Genomic DNA, 15,377 nt, shown 5'->3' with positions numbered 1-15,377 from the left:
TGAGATGGAGTCTTGCTCTGTGACTCAGACTGGAGTGCAGTGGCATGATCTAGGCTCACTGCAACCCCCACCTCACAGGTTCAAGGGATTCTCCTGCCTCAGCCTCCCAAGTAGCTAGGATTATAGGCACGTACCACTATGCCCAGCTAATTGGAATAAAAGTATTTCTTAAACAATGTGGTTCCTAGAGGAGAGACACTGGAATTTTTTTTTTTTTTAGACAGGGTCTCACTCTGTCACCTAGGCTGGAGTGCAAAGGGGTGATCATCATTTACTGCAGCCTTGAACCCCTGGGCTCAAGGGATCCTCCCACCTCAGCCTCTCAAGTAACTGGGACTACAGGTGTGAACCACCACACCCAGCTAATTAAAAAAAATTTTTTTATAGAGATAAGGTCTCCCTATGTTGCCCAGGCTGGTCTCAAATCCCTGGACTCAAGTGATTCTCCCACCTCAGCCTCTGAAAGTGCTGGGATTATAGGCATAAGTAACCATGCCCATCCTAGAAACATTCTTTTACAGATCAGAACTAACACAAGGAATTCCACCATGGCTAATACTATTGACATTATTTATAAAGCTCTGTCCACTGCAGTAACACAAGAAACAAATAATACATATAATTATTCGAATTAAATATAAAAAAACCTGTTAGCTTTAAAAATTATTCAAATGAATAAAAATTAAATGAAGTGCTGAATGTTCAATAAATATTTAAATATCAATAGCCTTACTACATGTCAAATAAAACAAACTTTTAACCTCATTAATAAAAGGTCCTATTCATAAAAACAACAGAACTACTCAGCTATAAACTTAAAAAGCAAGGTACATATTTCTGCTTTAAAATCGTTTTGCTAAGAGATATGTGTTGGAGTCAGCTACCAAAAGTAGTGATTTTGCTTTGAACAACTTAGCTTAAGCCATTCTGGTTAGATAGCAAAGCAATGGTGTATTAAGGCTATTTTTTTTTTTTTTTTTTGAGACGAAGTTTCACTCTTGTTTCCCAGGCTGGAGTGCAATGGCGTGATCTCCCCTCACTGCAACCTCTGCCTCCTGGTTCAAGCGATTCTCCTGCCTCAGCCTCCTGAGTAGCTAGGATTACAGGTGCCTGCCACCACCATGCCTGACTAATTTTTTTATGTTTTAAGTAGAGACGGGGTTTCACCATGTTGACCAGGCTGGTCTCAAACTCCTGACCTCAGCTGCCTGCCTTGGCCTCCCAAAGTGCTGGGATTACAGGCGTAAGCCACTGCGCCCAGCCTTAAGGCTATTTATAATTTATCATAGCAAAACCTTATCAATTAAAAACATAAGCATAAACAAAAATAAAAACAAAAATACACAAAGCGTTTTCTTAGAATATATGGAAAACCTCTTGAACATATTCAGGCATGTTCTACATTTCTTGGTGAGAAGATATCACAAAAATAGCACTTCTTCCTCACCTATTTTTCTTGATTTCATGTAATTCCAATGATTTTTGAATTAGTGTTTATTTAAAGTTAATATAAAGTTCATGGAATTTTATAAAAATATAATATAAAAGCTCATGGAATAACATGAGCTGATCAAGAATATCCAAAACATATTTTGAAAAGACAGAAGTTGATTTAGGCAAGACCACTCCCACTAGATTGCAAACATAGATGATAGATAGATATCAACAATAATTTAATCCATGATTCTGGTTTAAAAATAGGAATATAGATTCATAGAATATAGTAGAAAGCTCAGAAATAGATATAAAATTTTTAAGGAACAGATATCATAAAATGAGAGGAAACAAAAATTATTTCATAAAATGTGTGAGATAACTGGCTTATACTATGGAAACATAATTTCGTATTTTACATTAAATATAAAATAAAATTCAGACTAATTAAGAAATTGATATGTAAAGATAAGTCACAGAAGAACTAACAGAAAATGAAGTTGAACATAATTTTACCTCTGAAGCAATATAGTATGTAATAACAAAAGAAAAATATTCATATATATGACTTCCTTTTACAAAAAGTGAGAGTTAACTTGGCCGGGCATGGTGGCTCATGCCTGTAATCCCAGCACTTTGGGAGACCAAGGCGGGCAGATCACCTGAAGGTCAAGAGTTCTAGACCAGCCTGGCCAACATGGTGAAACACTGTCTCTACTAAAAATACAAAAATATTTAGCCAGGCATGGCGGCAGGCACCTGTAATCCCAGCTACTCAGGAGGCTGAGACAGGAGAATTGCTTGAATCCGGGAGGTGAAGGTTGCAGTGAACCAAGATCGTGCCACTGTACTCCAGCCTGGCTGACAAGAGCAAAACTCTGTCCAAACAACAAAAAAAAGAGTTAACTAAAGCACACACTTCAGGAAAATATTTGCCATTAAAAAATATTCATCATAAGATAATAACACTAAGAAAAATTAAAAAGAAAAACATCAGTACACCAAAAAGTAACTGGGCCAAAACACAGATATTCTCACAAGAGGAGATTCAGAAAGTAGATAGAAATATGGAAATATGTTCAACCTCACTAGTTTTCAAATAAATACAAATTAAAGCGATAATAAGCTATGCTAACACCCAGTGTTGGTGATGCCAATTAGCACAACCTTTTTGGAAAGCAGTTTGGCAGCATGTTTCAAAATTCATAAATATATTCATTCTGTTTGAAGCATTAATTTCAGCCTTAGAATCCTGAGGAAATAACTTGAAAGAAGAAAATCCCTAGGCATGAAGATGCTCTTGCAGTAGCATTTATAGAATTAGAAACCTGGAAATAACGAAAACTGTTTAGCAATAAGGAATGATTCGGTATAATATGTCGATCTGATAAGAGTGTTGTACAGCAAGCAATTCTTTGGCCCTGTGGATATTGCCGGCTAATTGACACCCCAGCTGCCTTTGCATCCCATCTGCCCTTTAAGTCTTCACTCCCTCTTCATCCAGCTTGATTCAAGAGCCATCGGCCTGGTAAGGAGTCCCATGCTGAGTTTCTTAGGACAAAGCTTCAGCTTTTTAACCATACTCGCCTGGACCCCAAGTTACGCAAAAATACCTTCACCTCACTGGCTTCTCTCTCCTTCCGCTGCACCTGAAAAAACATGCTGTCTCTTCTTTTCAGGTCCACTCCAACCTGGTTTCTGCCCCACTGTTCCCCTGAACCGGTTCTTGCTAAGGTCACTAGTGAACTCCATGCAGCCGTTCCAGTGGACACTGTAAGGTCATCTTACTTGGCTGACAGTGTGCTTGAATCTGTCTTTTCCATTGCTTTCCATGGCACGCCCACTCCGTGCTCTCCTTCTTCTCTGTGGCCAGGCCTCAATTTCCTTGCTGGGCCTTGCTGGTGCCCTCTCTCCCTGTGTCTAAATATTGGAGCCATTTAAGGCCCAGTTTTGGTTCTTCCTCTCTCCTTACTCTACATTTTGTCTGTAGACAATCTTATCCACTTCCATAGCTTTATAAATCATCTGTATGTTCATGTCTCCTTTATCCCCACCCCAGATTGCTCCTCTGAGCTCCAGGCCCATACCCAACTTGACACATCTCCTTAAGTATCACACAAGTATCTTGAACTACATACACCCCAAATTGAAGTCTTGAATCTTCCACCCATCTGCCTCTCCCTCAGTATGCCCCATCTCCATGTATGGTACCTATGGTACCTCCATCCATCCATTTGCTCGCCAGCATCCTCCATATCCACATCCCCCACTTCCAGTCCTGCCCCATGCTACTTCTAAGGGGTACCTTGACTGCCTGGTTCTTTCCCTTTCTATTGTACCATCTTAGCTCAGTCATCTCTTGATGATTCCTTGATACCATGTGACCCTCCAATTTTATTCTGGTGGAATGTTCTATACTTCTACTAGTCTATAAGCTCTTTGAGGGCAAGGACCATAGCTGTTTGGTTCACTGGTATAATCAGTACCATTGTGCAGCACTTGGCATATGTTGCAAGCTTGATAAATATTTGTGGAATAAATAAATGGAATAATTATAGTTATGTAAAACTACATATGTGAGAACTAGAAGGAAATGTGGAAACTTTAAAAGAGTTGTTGAAAATGTGATTTTTAAAAATTCGGACACTCTTGTGAATTCAATTTAAGACATACATGTATACAAGATAATATGTGATAGTGTGCTAAGATGTGTGGTGCGGATATAAATGCTGTGTTGAAGATTCAGCATGAATGAGAGTTCAGGCGTTTGTTGAAGATAAGTTAGTGGGAATGGTTTGGGATCTTTTACTGAGCCCAGAATTCCCTAAAGACGATTGAACTTCAGTCCAGGTGAAGTGGACTGAAAGAACTTGCCTTCTTCCAGCATGATAATATGGCCAGAACTTTTTGAAAATGGAAAGATAGGGGTGACCTCCAGGGACTAGACAAGACTTAGCAAGCTTATCAGAGAACCAGGGAAACAGCAGAATCTTAGTTGGCAGTGCAGCAAGTCTGGGAGGAAGTGAGATGTATAACAGAAGACAGACAGCTGCCAGGTTGTCTAGACTATGGCTCTTCATAGGAGGTGATAAGGTTACCACTTCCTGCACTCCCAGGTTCCTTTTACTTGGCCCACATTCCCACCAGATCCCATCATGCACCTGATGCAAAAGGAGTCCACTGTTGCCATGTTAATTCCTATAATTTTCGTTTTGAACAGGAGACCTGGCTGCCTTGTTACTTTGGACCATTTCCTTGGGAAAAAGCTACTTTGGGAACATTTCAAGATTGTCTTTTTGTGTCCCTACTATACACATACACACATGTACAGGCACACAGACGTATCCCTGTACACATACAAACATACACACACAAAAACGCTCCCTCTACCCGAATTTAATCATATGTTTGACCACAAGCAAAACCTTAACTAATTCTAAAGCACATTTCACAGGCCACCTTCTTTAATCATTATCTAACAATATTAGCCATAAGGAATAGTTGACAAATGTATCTTCACACCTAGGAGATCATCAAGGCATGCCGTCTTAAATGAACCCCAGATCAAAGAGAAACGGATGAAAAAAAGTCATGTGTTTGGATGGGAATACTTAATATCATAAAGATATAAATTTTTCTAACATTAAGGCATATATTTAATACAATTTCATTTAGACTCAGTCTCTTCAACCCCTTTGGATAAAATGAACTTAAAGTTCATATGGATGAATAATGTCCAGGAAACGCTAAGAAAATTATGAAAATAGAGATAAAGAAGGAGAGATTTGCCTTATCAGATGCTAAATATATTTAAAATTACAGGAGCAAAAACTTAATGACATTGGAATAGAAGTAGATCAATAGATTATTGAAAGAGAGCAGAGTTCAGAAATAGATTCCAGATAAATGGAAATTTAACATAGGACAAAATGGTGTTTCAGTTCAGTGGGAAAAGGAGGTTTGTTTTTTGTTTAATAAATGGCTGTGACATAATTGATTAACCATCTGGATAAAATTGGACCCTTATCTCACACTGTATATAAAAATAAATTCCAGATGGATTAAAGACATAAGCTTAAAAAATAAAGCAATAAAGACGTTGGAACAATTTTATATTTGTCCGTAAGCTAGAGTTTGGGAAGCACTTTATAGCTGAGACAAGAAACCCTGTATTTGATTACTTAAAAGCACATTGTGTAAGGATAAAAGATGCCACAAGCAAAAGTTACAAGACAAACAATAGATTAGGAGAAAAATATGTGTCAGAAATATGACAGATAAAGATTAATATCTACACCATGCAGAGAGCTCTTGAAAATTGATAAGAAAAATATACGCACAAAGCAGAAAAATGGTCAAAGAATAAGAATATGCAGTGTACAAAAGAGCAAACCCAATAGCCAACAAAACATCTATTCTTTTATATTTTTATTTATTTATTTATTTATTTTTGGAGGTAGTGTCTTGCTCTGTCACCCAGAAACATCTATTCTTTACATCAGCTCTTCTGAGAAATTCTCCTTCCTGTGGCAGGTCAAAAGGTGAGATCATATGAGGCTCTGTGATGGAAATGAGGCAAAAATCATCATTTTTTCCCTGTATCTTCCCTGCACAGACTACAGTGACTGTGGTGGGAAGCTTCTCTCCAAGACACTCAAAGTGCATGGTGAAGAACGTGGACTCTAGCAGGGAGCTCTGCCAGAATAAAAGTCAGCCCAACCGGACCTGCACCTGTAGCATCCCAACCAGAGCAACCTACAAAGGTATGTGGACTCTTTATTTTTGTTATAAAGTCAAAAAAAACAAGGGAACCTCCTGAGTTTAGTTTGCCCAAGGAATCTGAATAGTTCCCCCTCTGTAGACTCCCTCCCTCCCTACCCCCTGGTTCCCACTTTTCCTCTGGGTCCTCCTCACCTCTGATTTACCTCATTCCTTGACTCTAAGACCCCACTATCAGATATGCCTGGGCAATGATAAGAGGAGGGCAAGTTGGATAGGAAGGAGTGCAGGAAAGCCAGATAGCATTGGGCCAACTGTACCCAAATGGTTTAGATAATTCAGAGATCTGAAAAGCAAGAAATGCCCTGGGTGAGATGAGAAATTGTAACAATCAATATTCTATCAGTTTGAGTTCATTGCATTCATACATCCATCCAGGGAGTATTTATTGTACATCTACTATATGTGAGGCACTATGCTAGGTGCTAGGGATACAGTGACTCCCCCTTGCCCCTAAAAAAAACACTGTGCACAGGGATAGAGAGAAGTAAGTAGCTCGTTACAATGCAGTGTGTAAATGCAGGGAACACAGAGTACCATGAGAAGCACATGAAAAATGTACCTGACAAGACATGGCGGAGGGGGAAGCGGGGAAGGAAAGTTTCCTGGAGGAAGTGATGTCCAGACAAGGCGAGGGTAGAGTTGAGCCAGACAAAGAGGAGGGGGATGGGTATTTCAGACAGAGACCAACCTGCATGATGTCCAGGAGAGAAAAAGCTTTGTTTGAAGAACCAAAAGAGCTTCTATATGGCCAAGGCAAATGGGGTAGGGGAAGGTGGAAAGGGGAAAGGAAGAGAAGGTAGATACCAAAGGAGGTATCTTGGGGACCATGAAAGGCCTTGTGAACTGTGAATCCTGGGAGCTGTGATGAGATGCTGAAAGGTTGAAGCTGGAGACTGGCAGCACAATCAGATTTATATTACAGAAAGGTTCAATTGTGCATTGTCTGTCTTTCCTACTGGAATGTAAGCCCCATGGAGGCAGGGACTTTGGGAAGACGTCTTCACTGCTGTGCTTTGAACTGTGTCTGGCACAACGTAGCCATTCACAATCAATAAATGTTTCTTGACTGAATGAATGAATGAATAGCTTGAAGGTGGAGAATGGGCCAAAGAAGTGAAAGACTGAAAGACTGAGTTCCGAAAGATCAGATAGGAAAGCTATTGGAGGGGTCCAGGTGAGAAGGAAAGTGAGAGCTGGAGGAGAAGCCAAGGGGGATGGAGAGAAGTGGATTCAATAGATGGTTAGGAGGTACAGTGGGCAGACTGAGGACTCCTGGGTCTCTTTGGATGAGAAAGACTAGAAGTAGAGTTGAGTTCATGGAGAACGTCTCCAGGACTGAGTGATGATCATTAATGGAGCTGAGTGGGTTTTGTGGTGAGAGCTGGAGTTACCCAATATCTTAGTCCATTCTGGCTGCTATAACAAAATACCTTAGACTGGATAATTTATAAACAATAGAAATGTATTGCTTACAGCTCTGGTGGCTGGGGAGTCCAAGGTCAAGGCTCCAGCAAATTCAGTGTCTGGTAAGGGCTTGGCCTCTGACTCCACAGATGGTGCCTTGTTGCTGTATTCTCACATGCAGAAGGGGCAAGGGAACTCTCTCAAGCCTCTTTTATAAGAACACTAATCACATTCATGAGGGTGCAGTCCTCATGATTTAATCACTTCACAAAGCCCCCATGGCTTAATACTACCACATTGGGTATTAGATTCCAACTTATGAATTTAGGGGAGACATAAGTATTCAGACCATAGAACCCAATTGATCCTAAATCCTTCAAAAGGCAATTTAATGCACCAGGCCAGAGATGTGAGCTTAAAAATGCTCTTAGCCACTGGGTGGTGGCTATTTGGGACTGATTGCTTGGAAAATCACCTCAATTTTCCACTTTACTTTGTCCACACTGGTGGTGCAGCCTTTGTGATGCATTTCTGGTTAATTTTGTTCATTAAAATGCAGACCTTGCTCACCTATAAAATATGCCTCTGAAGTATTTGAGATCACCTTGTAAAGCTAGTTGGTTGCTTTTAGATCCTCCATCAGTTGCACCCAACCCTTCACCTGCCGTTTTCTGAATATCTTATATATTCCGAACAGGCAAACAAATTCGCTTCCCAGCCTCTTGTACTTAGCCAGCCAGCAACCATTGCCATGCCAAGCCTTTATCCATGGCCTTCTTTGAACCTAGAATGGCCTCCCCTCTTTCACAAAATCCTGTCTCCCTTTCTGCTTTGAAACATTGGAGAAAGTCACCTCTTCCCATATGCCCTTGCCAGATTCTGCTCTGACTTTCTCAGCCATTCTAACACCACTTTGGTCCTCCAGGCACACCCCTGTCTTGGTACCCAGGTTACCAGAGGGAACTGAAATCACTCATATGGTTGTTTCCTTGACTGTGCTGTCATCACCTAAATTATTTTACCTCTTCCAGAATAACTGTAAATGCTTTCCTAGAAGAAATCATGAATATTCATTTCCTTGTGATATTTCCAAATAGAGTTTTGTGCCTATTTGGTGCTTGAAAAAATGTATGACTTTTGCAGTCTTCATCACTGGACACTTACAGATTCCACTGGAGTGTATTTTCACTGGGAGTCCCTCCGAGCTGACTGTCCCTGTGTTCATTCTATTCACATGTATCAAGTGTCTGTTCAGAGGCTTTTGCAGAGAGGTCATGCCAGCCCTCCAAGCCTCTTTGTCTTGAGAACAGAAGATGATCATTTCACACACACCCTCTGTATGTGAACCGAATTTTATATGGAATTCTGACTTTCAGGGGGAGTGTTATTGCTGTGCAGAAGGACCTTAAAGTAAGGGTTTTTAGACTTTGGGAACCACACACTAATAACATTTCAATAAGAAAATTAGGGGTGCCAACAGAGTCAAGCCAGATTCTTATTTTGTCAAGACTTGGATTTAAAAAGCACCCTCTCGGCCGGGTATGGTTGCACACACCTGTAATCCCAGCATTTTGGGAGGCTAAGGCGGGCAGATCACTTGAGGTCAGGAGTTCAAGGCCAGCCTAGCCAACATGATAAAACCCCGTCTCTACTAAAATAAACAAACAAACAAACAAACAAATAAATAGCACCACCTCCTATTCCTATTAATTCATCAAAGGAAAAATATATTAATACCTTGTGATTAGCACTGGTTCCTGGACAGAAGGGGATTTGAAAAGTGCTCCTCTGTATTGTGGCCCCAAATCTAGGCTCTATACAATCGTTTCATGGGGAGTGATGCAACCACAGGTTCCTGGGTTCACCCCAGGCTTGCTAAATCAGAATATTTAGGGGCATGGCCCTGGGATCTATATTTTTATAAATATCTCAGGTGATTCTGATAGACAACTGGGTTTGAGAATCACTACCCTGGATAGAGTATATATGTTTAAATATTCTATTTCTCTAATGCTGATTTAGTAGTTTTGAAATCCTTGTTATTTTGTTCTTTTGGGGTTTTCTAACCAATGAGTAGGCTTTCAAAGGCAAATAAGAAAACCTTTATCACAGATTTGGTGACAGTTGACCCCAAGAAGATCATGGAACCCTGCCCATGGAAACTACACTTTAGAGTATGTTAGGTAAATATTTGCAGCGTGGATTTTTCTGAAGGTGCAGGATTTCTAATCCTCCGGTTTTCATGTTCTAGGCACTTCTTGCTCGGTGATTTGCTTTATTCTTATGCCTTGGCCAATTAAAAGCTGAGATAGTGATCCCTAGGAGAGTATGAGATGTAAATGAGCTGTAAAATGGCTTCTTCCTAGTGATTATCCATGGGAGGCTTGGAACTCGAGGTGGGTTCAGTCTGTTTGGAGGCTTGAGCTGTGCACTTTGGCTGCCTGATGCGAATGGCCCATGGGGAAGGAACCACATACTGATTGAAATGTTAGCAAACAGCTGGCAAGCTCCCGCCCACTATGCAGAGGAGGCAAAAATATTTATTTTTTTTTATAGCAGGACTCCACTGTAAATGACTTTTTCCCCCCTTCCCTCCAGATGTTTCAGTTGTCAACGTGATGTTCTCCTTCGGTTCTTGGAATTTATCAGACAGATTCAACTTTACCAACTGCTCATCATTAAAAGAGTAAGATTTTATTTGAAATTTGAATATTCTCTCGTTGGTCTTAATTTACTTATTTGTTTGACTCCTCGATTTCCTAAAGAACTCTTGTGAGACAGAACTTTCCAAAATGCCTTTTGGAGCATGATGTAATGGGAGATAGGAGAGCCACTGAGCTAATAAGCTCAGCTCACACATTCTAACCCTGACTAGTAAACTGGCGCCATGAGGGAGAGAGATCCACTGTGCTTAAGTATTCATACCCACAGGGAAATATGTCTTCCCAGGACCGGGAGGCAGCCTTGAAGTAAGTAAAGAAGAAGAGACAAGCCAGGCATGGTGGCTCATGTCTGGAATCCCAGCACTTTAGGAGGCCGAGGTGGGCAGATCACTTGAGCCCAGGAGTTTGAGACCAGCCTGGGCAACATAGTGAGACGCCATCGCTACCAAAAAACACAAAAGTTAGCCAAGCATGGTGGTACATGCCTGTAGTCCCAGCTACTTGGGAGGCTGTGGTGGGAGAATCACCTGAGCCTAGGAGGCGGAGGTTGCAGTGAGCCAGGATGGTGCCCTGCGTTCCAGTTTGAGTGACAGAGTGAGATTGTCTCAGCAAAAAGAAGAAGGATTGCTGCTAGGTTCTCTCCTGATTAGAATGGCTTCGGGAATTTGGGTGGAACGAGAAGCCTTGAGCGTAGGGGTAAGAAGTCATACTTGAGAAGGACAAGGTGAAGTCCCTTTCACCAAAAGAACATGTTCCTGATTCCCCCCCTTTTCAACCATCTTTGGCCCCTTTGAGCTACATAGGCCCCTGAGTTAGTGCCAAACCTCGCTCCTTGCTTCTAAAGCAGCAAGAGGACAGAGGAGGTATGTTTCTCAGATGCCTGACTTTCCAATTGGAAGTTAGGATGGAGGCCCGCAGGGCACCTTGGGAGGCTGCGTGAGTAGCAGTGCTGTAGATCACTCCATGGTTTGATTGACCAGCTACATGAGCACCAAATGGGAGTTTCTTTTGGCCTGGCCTGGGAACCATGGTCTCTATGGGGAAAATGAATTTGAACTTGAAGCTGAGCTGGGAGGCTACTCGTGAATGATTAGAACAGGAGCCCCTGGGCCTCTTCTCGTCCACTGAGGCACTTTGAAAAAGATGACACAAGGCCCAGTTCAATGATTGCTAAGAAACAGAATGAATTTAAGGAGAAGAAAATACAAAAATTGCTACAGCAAGCCTCAGAAGTTCATGAAAATAGGAAAAAAAGGGGAGAATTAAATAGGATTATATAGCTCAAAGACAGTTGAAAGAACGTAGGCCCCCTGATGCCCAGTTTAAGGCCAGATGAAAGGAACCGACTCGCCCCAGGTCCCACAACTTGGTAATTAAGAACCAGACCTCAGACCTAGGTCCCCTGGGAAGGGTGAGCCCCGTTTTCGTAGGTAACTGCTTCCTGTTAGGAAAGCACTTAGTACAGTAATCACACCCCGGGGGTAGAAGAAGCGTGCAAATCACAAACCCGCTTCTAGCTCACTTAGGTGGCCGGATCCACGCAAAAGCCAGTGTGTCTTCTCCTTCCATGGAAACTGCAGTTTCTGCAGGTCAGAATCTCAGAATGTTTCCTCATTTCTTGGAGAAGGTATAAAACAAACTGGGTCCCCACGCCCTGCACTAGCACCCCTTGCGAGAGCTAAGGCTTCCTCTGGCCTCCCTTGGCCCTGTTTCCAGATCAACCCGATTTCCCTTTTTAACATTCCTTCTCATAAGTGCTTTTCAAGTCCTCCACAGTTTACCCAATCATGATAGGTGATTTGATTAGTAGACACACAATTCTTCCTTAATTTGATTATAAAGCAAACACAGGCACCTCACTGCCTCTGCTTGCCAGCTAACACTTTCTCTCTCACATCTTCCAGGCAGTTGGCAGTGTGACTGCTGGAGTGAGTGAGGGCTTCCCGATTTTGGAAGGCAGGGTGGGTAGAGGCAGGGAGAGAGAGAGATCCGTCTCCAGAGGGACTTACTTGAGGGTAGACAAATAGCAGAACTGGATTCAGAAACAAATTCACTGGGTTCCTGTTATCTACAGACCAGCAGGTGACCCAGCTTCCGGTTTCCATGGCAACACCCCTGCAGGTGCCATTCCGGCCCATCAACCTGAGGGCTTCCAAGAGCAGGGCACAAAGCCTCACAGGAATGTCTGTCCAGGGATTTTTTTTTTTTTTTTTTTTGTCTTCTCTTAAATGCTTGCATGCCACATCATAGAGGAAAATTCTAGGATGTGAACATTGTCCTAAAATGCAGGAATTAAGTCAGTTTTCTGTGTTGCTAGATGCCCAGCATGCACAGAAACTGGCTGTGCGTGGTGTAAAAGTGCAAGAAGGTGTATCCACCCCTTCACAGCTTGCGACCCTTCTGATTACGAGAGAAACCAGGTAAAGTGACTTTTTTTGGCATTGTAAGGCTTAACCGCTGGGCATGGTGGTTCATGCCTGTAATCCCAGCACGTTAGGAGGCCGAGGCAGGTGGATCACCTGAGGTCAGGAGTTCGAGACCAGTCTGACCAACATGGCAAAACCCTGTCTCTATACAAAGTTAGTGGGGCATGATGGCGCATGCCCGTAATCCCAGCGACTCGGGAGGCTGAGGCAGGAGGGAGGCGGAGGTTGCAGTGAGCTGAGATCGCGCCACTGCACTCCAGCCTGGGCGACATAGTGAGACTCTGTCTTAAAAACAAAACAAAACAAAACAAAAAACAGGTTTAACCAAAAATAAATGTTTGTGACTGCCTAGTCCTACCTTCTCTTTTATGTTTGTTGCACACTTTGAATTTACCACCCATCTGAATGTTGAAGGGATGTTCTCCATTCCAGGAACAGTGTCCAGTGGCTGTTGAGAAGACATCAGGAGGAGGAAGACCCAAGGAGAACAAGGGGAACAGAACCAACCAGGCTTTACAGGTCAGACCCTATTTTTGTGTGGTTAAGGGGAAAACCTCTCTTTGAATGACCATGACAACAACTCGTACTACTTTGGGTTCCTTAAAAAATTTCTCTATTTTACTTTCTACCAAAATTCCCTTTTGTATCTTTGGTTTTTTAACCAAGTTTCACTTAATTAGCTCAATACATCAAAGGCTGGACAGTCACATAAAGTAAATTAAAACTCTGTAATTATGAAAAATGATGTTGCTCTGGTCGAAATAAAATTGTAAAGGTGACTTTGCGGCTCACTAGGGAAGAGCTAGAAGGAAGTTTTAGCGTTGCATCTGAGAGGTTTCAACTTGCACCTTATATAATTGATTTCTGGGGGTTATGTATGTGGATGGGGGTCTGTGCAAAGTAACCTCGATTCGTTTGTTTTTTTCAACTTCGTTGGGGCGTCTAACCAGTAGTGGATGCTGCTAAACCAGAATTGTTATAGAATGTGTATTTCTCTCGCCTTCTCAAAAGCGGTTATTGATCCATGAACTTTCCTTGGAAATGCCGCTTATTTTCTTCATAGTAAATTACTGAACCCCCATGTCAGTCATGTTTGAAAAGAGGGGACGTGACAATGTAAACATTTCTAGGCGGAACACATGTGGCTGTGCTTACAACTTGACTCAGTCTACAAAAGTTCATTGAGCATCTGTATGTGGTAAAACACAAAAAGAGGGTAAGTCCTGCCCTCGCTAACCTTGGAGTCTAGCAGCTCTAGGGAGAAAAAGGCTCCATTTTTCGTTTCTCTGATCTGTGGTTTTGACTTCTCCATTTGCTGCTACCTAAGGTCAAGTGCAAAGGTAAATAAGTAGCACATTTTGAATCATTACTGAAAAGTTGATAGTAACTTCAGGTGAATTAAGTAACAGGCAGAGGGAATGTGAATCAAATGGACATGAAGTTAATTAAAGGCATTAGAAAAGCTTGATGCTCAGGTATCTCCAGGCTTTAGCAGTCTTTGAGGTCTTGTTAAATAATGGGCTCCTTTTCTCATCCCGTTGGTTTGGAAAACTAAGACACAGCGCCAAGGACTTGGATCAGGGAGACAGTGGCTTTGTGGCTTTTTCCTTTCAATTAAACTTGGTTGTTGTTCCAGGGTTTGTTTGTTTTTTAGTTTCGATAAAATATACAAACAAAATTTACCATTTTTATTACTTTTAAGTGTACAGTTAGTCGTGGTAAGTACATTCACATCGTTGTACAACCCATCTCCAGAGCTCTTTTCATCTTGCAAAACTGACACTCTATACTCGTTAAATAATAACTCTTCATCTCTCTTTCCCCCCAGCCCTTGGAAACCGCCATTCTAATTTTTTGTCTCTATGAATTTGACTACTCTAGGTACCTCATATAAGTGAATTTGTCTTTTTGTGCTGGCTTCTTTCACTTAGCATGATGTCCTCAAGATTCATCCATGTGGTAGCGTGGGTCAGAATTCCCTTCTTTTCTAAGGTTGAATAATATTCCAGTGTATGTATATACCATATTTCGTTTATCCATTCATCCATGGATTAGCACTTGGGTCACTTCCACATTTTAGCTATGATGAATAATGCTACTAGGAACATGAGTGTGCTGCTATTTCTCTGAGACTCTGCTCTCAGTTCTTTTGGGTATATGTCCAGAAGTGGAATTACTGGATTGTATTATAATTCTCTTTTTGGTTTTTTAAAGAATTGTTGTACTGTTTTCCATAGCAACAATACCGTTTTGCATTCCCACCAACGGTGCACAAGGGTTCCAGTTTTGCCACATCCTCACCAACACTTGTTATTTTCGGATTTGTTTGATAGTAGCCATCCTAATGTGTGTCAGGTGGTATCTCATTGTGATTTTGATTTGCATTTGCTTGATGATTAATGATATTGAGCATCTTTGTATATGCTTGCTGGCCATTTGTATATCTTCTCTGGAGAAACATCTAATTAAGTCCTTTGCCCATTTTTAAAATTGGGTTATTTTTGTCATTGTTGAGTTGTAGGAGTTCTTTATGTATTCTGGATATCAGCCCCTTATCAGATATATCATTTGCAAATATTTTCTACCATTCCATAGGTTTCCTTTTCATTCTGTTCACTATGTCCTATAATACACGGATTTTTTAATTTTGATAAAGTCCAGTTCATTT

The 15,377-nt window shown here is 41.4% G+C and overlaps 1 protein-coding gene across 1 annotated transcript in view; it reads left to right on the top strand.

The window, feature by feature from the left end:
* Positions 1-15,377, top strand: part of PLXNC1 (plexin C1) — a 160,130-nt gene that overhangs the window by 56,022 nt on the left and 88,731 nt on the right. Inside the window, exons 6-9 of the mRNA XM_011993157.1 lie at positions 6,050-6,197; positions 10,219-10,306; positions 12,601-12,703; positions 13,142-13,228. Coding sequence (XP_011848547.1) covers positions 6,050-6,197; positions 10,219-10,306; positions 12,601-12,703; positions 13,142-13,228 — 426 coding nt within the window. The remainder of the gene's footprint in view (positions 1-6,049; positions 6,198-10,218; positions 10,307-12,600; positions 12,704-13,141; positions 13,229-15,377) is intronic.

This window comes from Mandrillus leucophaeus, unplaced genomic scaffold (genome assembly GCF_000951045.1).
Source record: "Mandrillus leucophaeus isolate KB7577 unplaced genomic scaffold, Mleu.le_1.0 Scaffold427, whole genome shotgun sequence".
Classification (NCBI taxonomy): domain Eukaryota; kingdom Metazoa; phylum Chordata; class Mammalia; order Primates; family Cercopithecidae; genus Mandrillus; species Mandrillus leucophaeus.
Note: the sequence above shows the minus strand (reverse complement) of the source record. Positions and strands in the feature narration are given on the sequence as shown.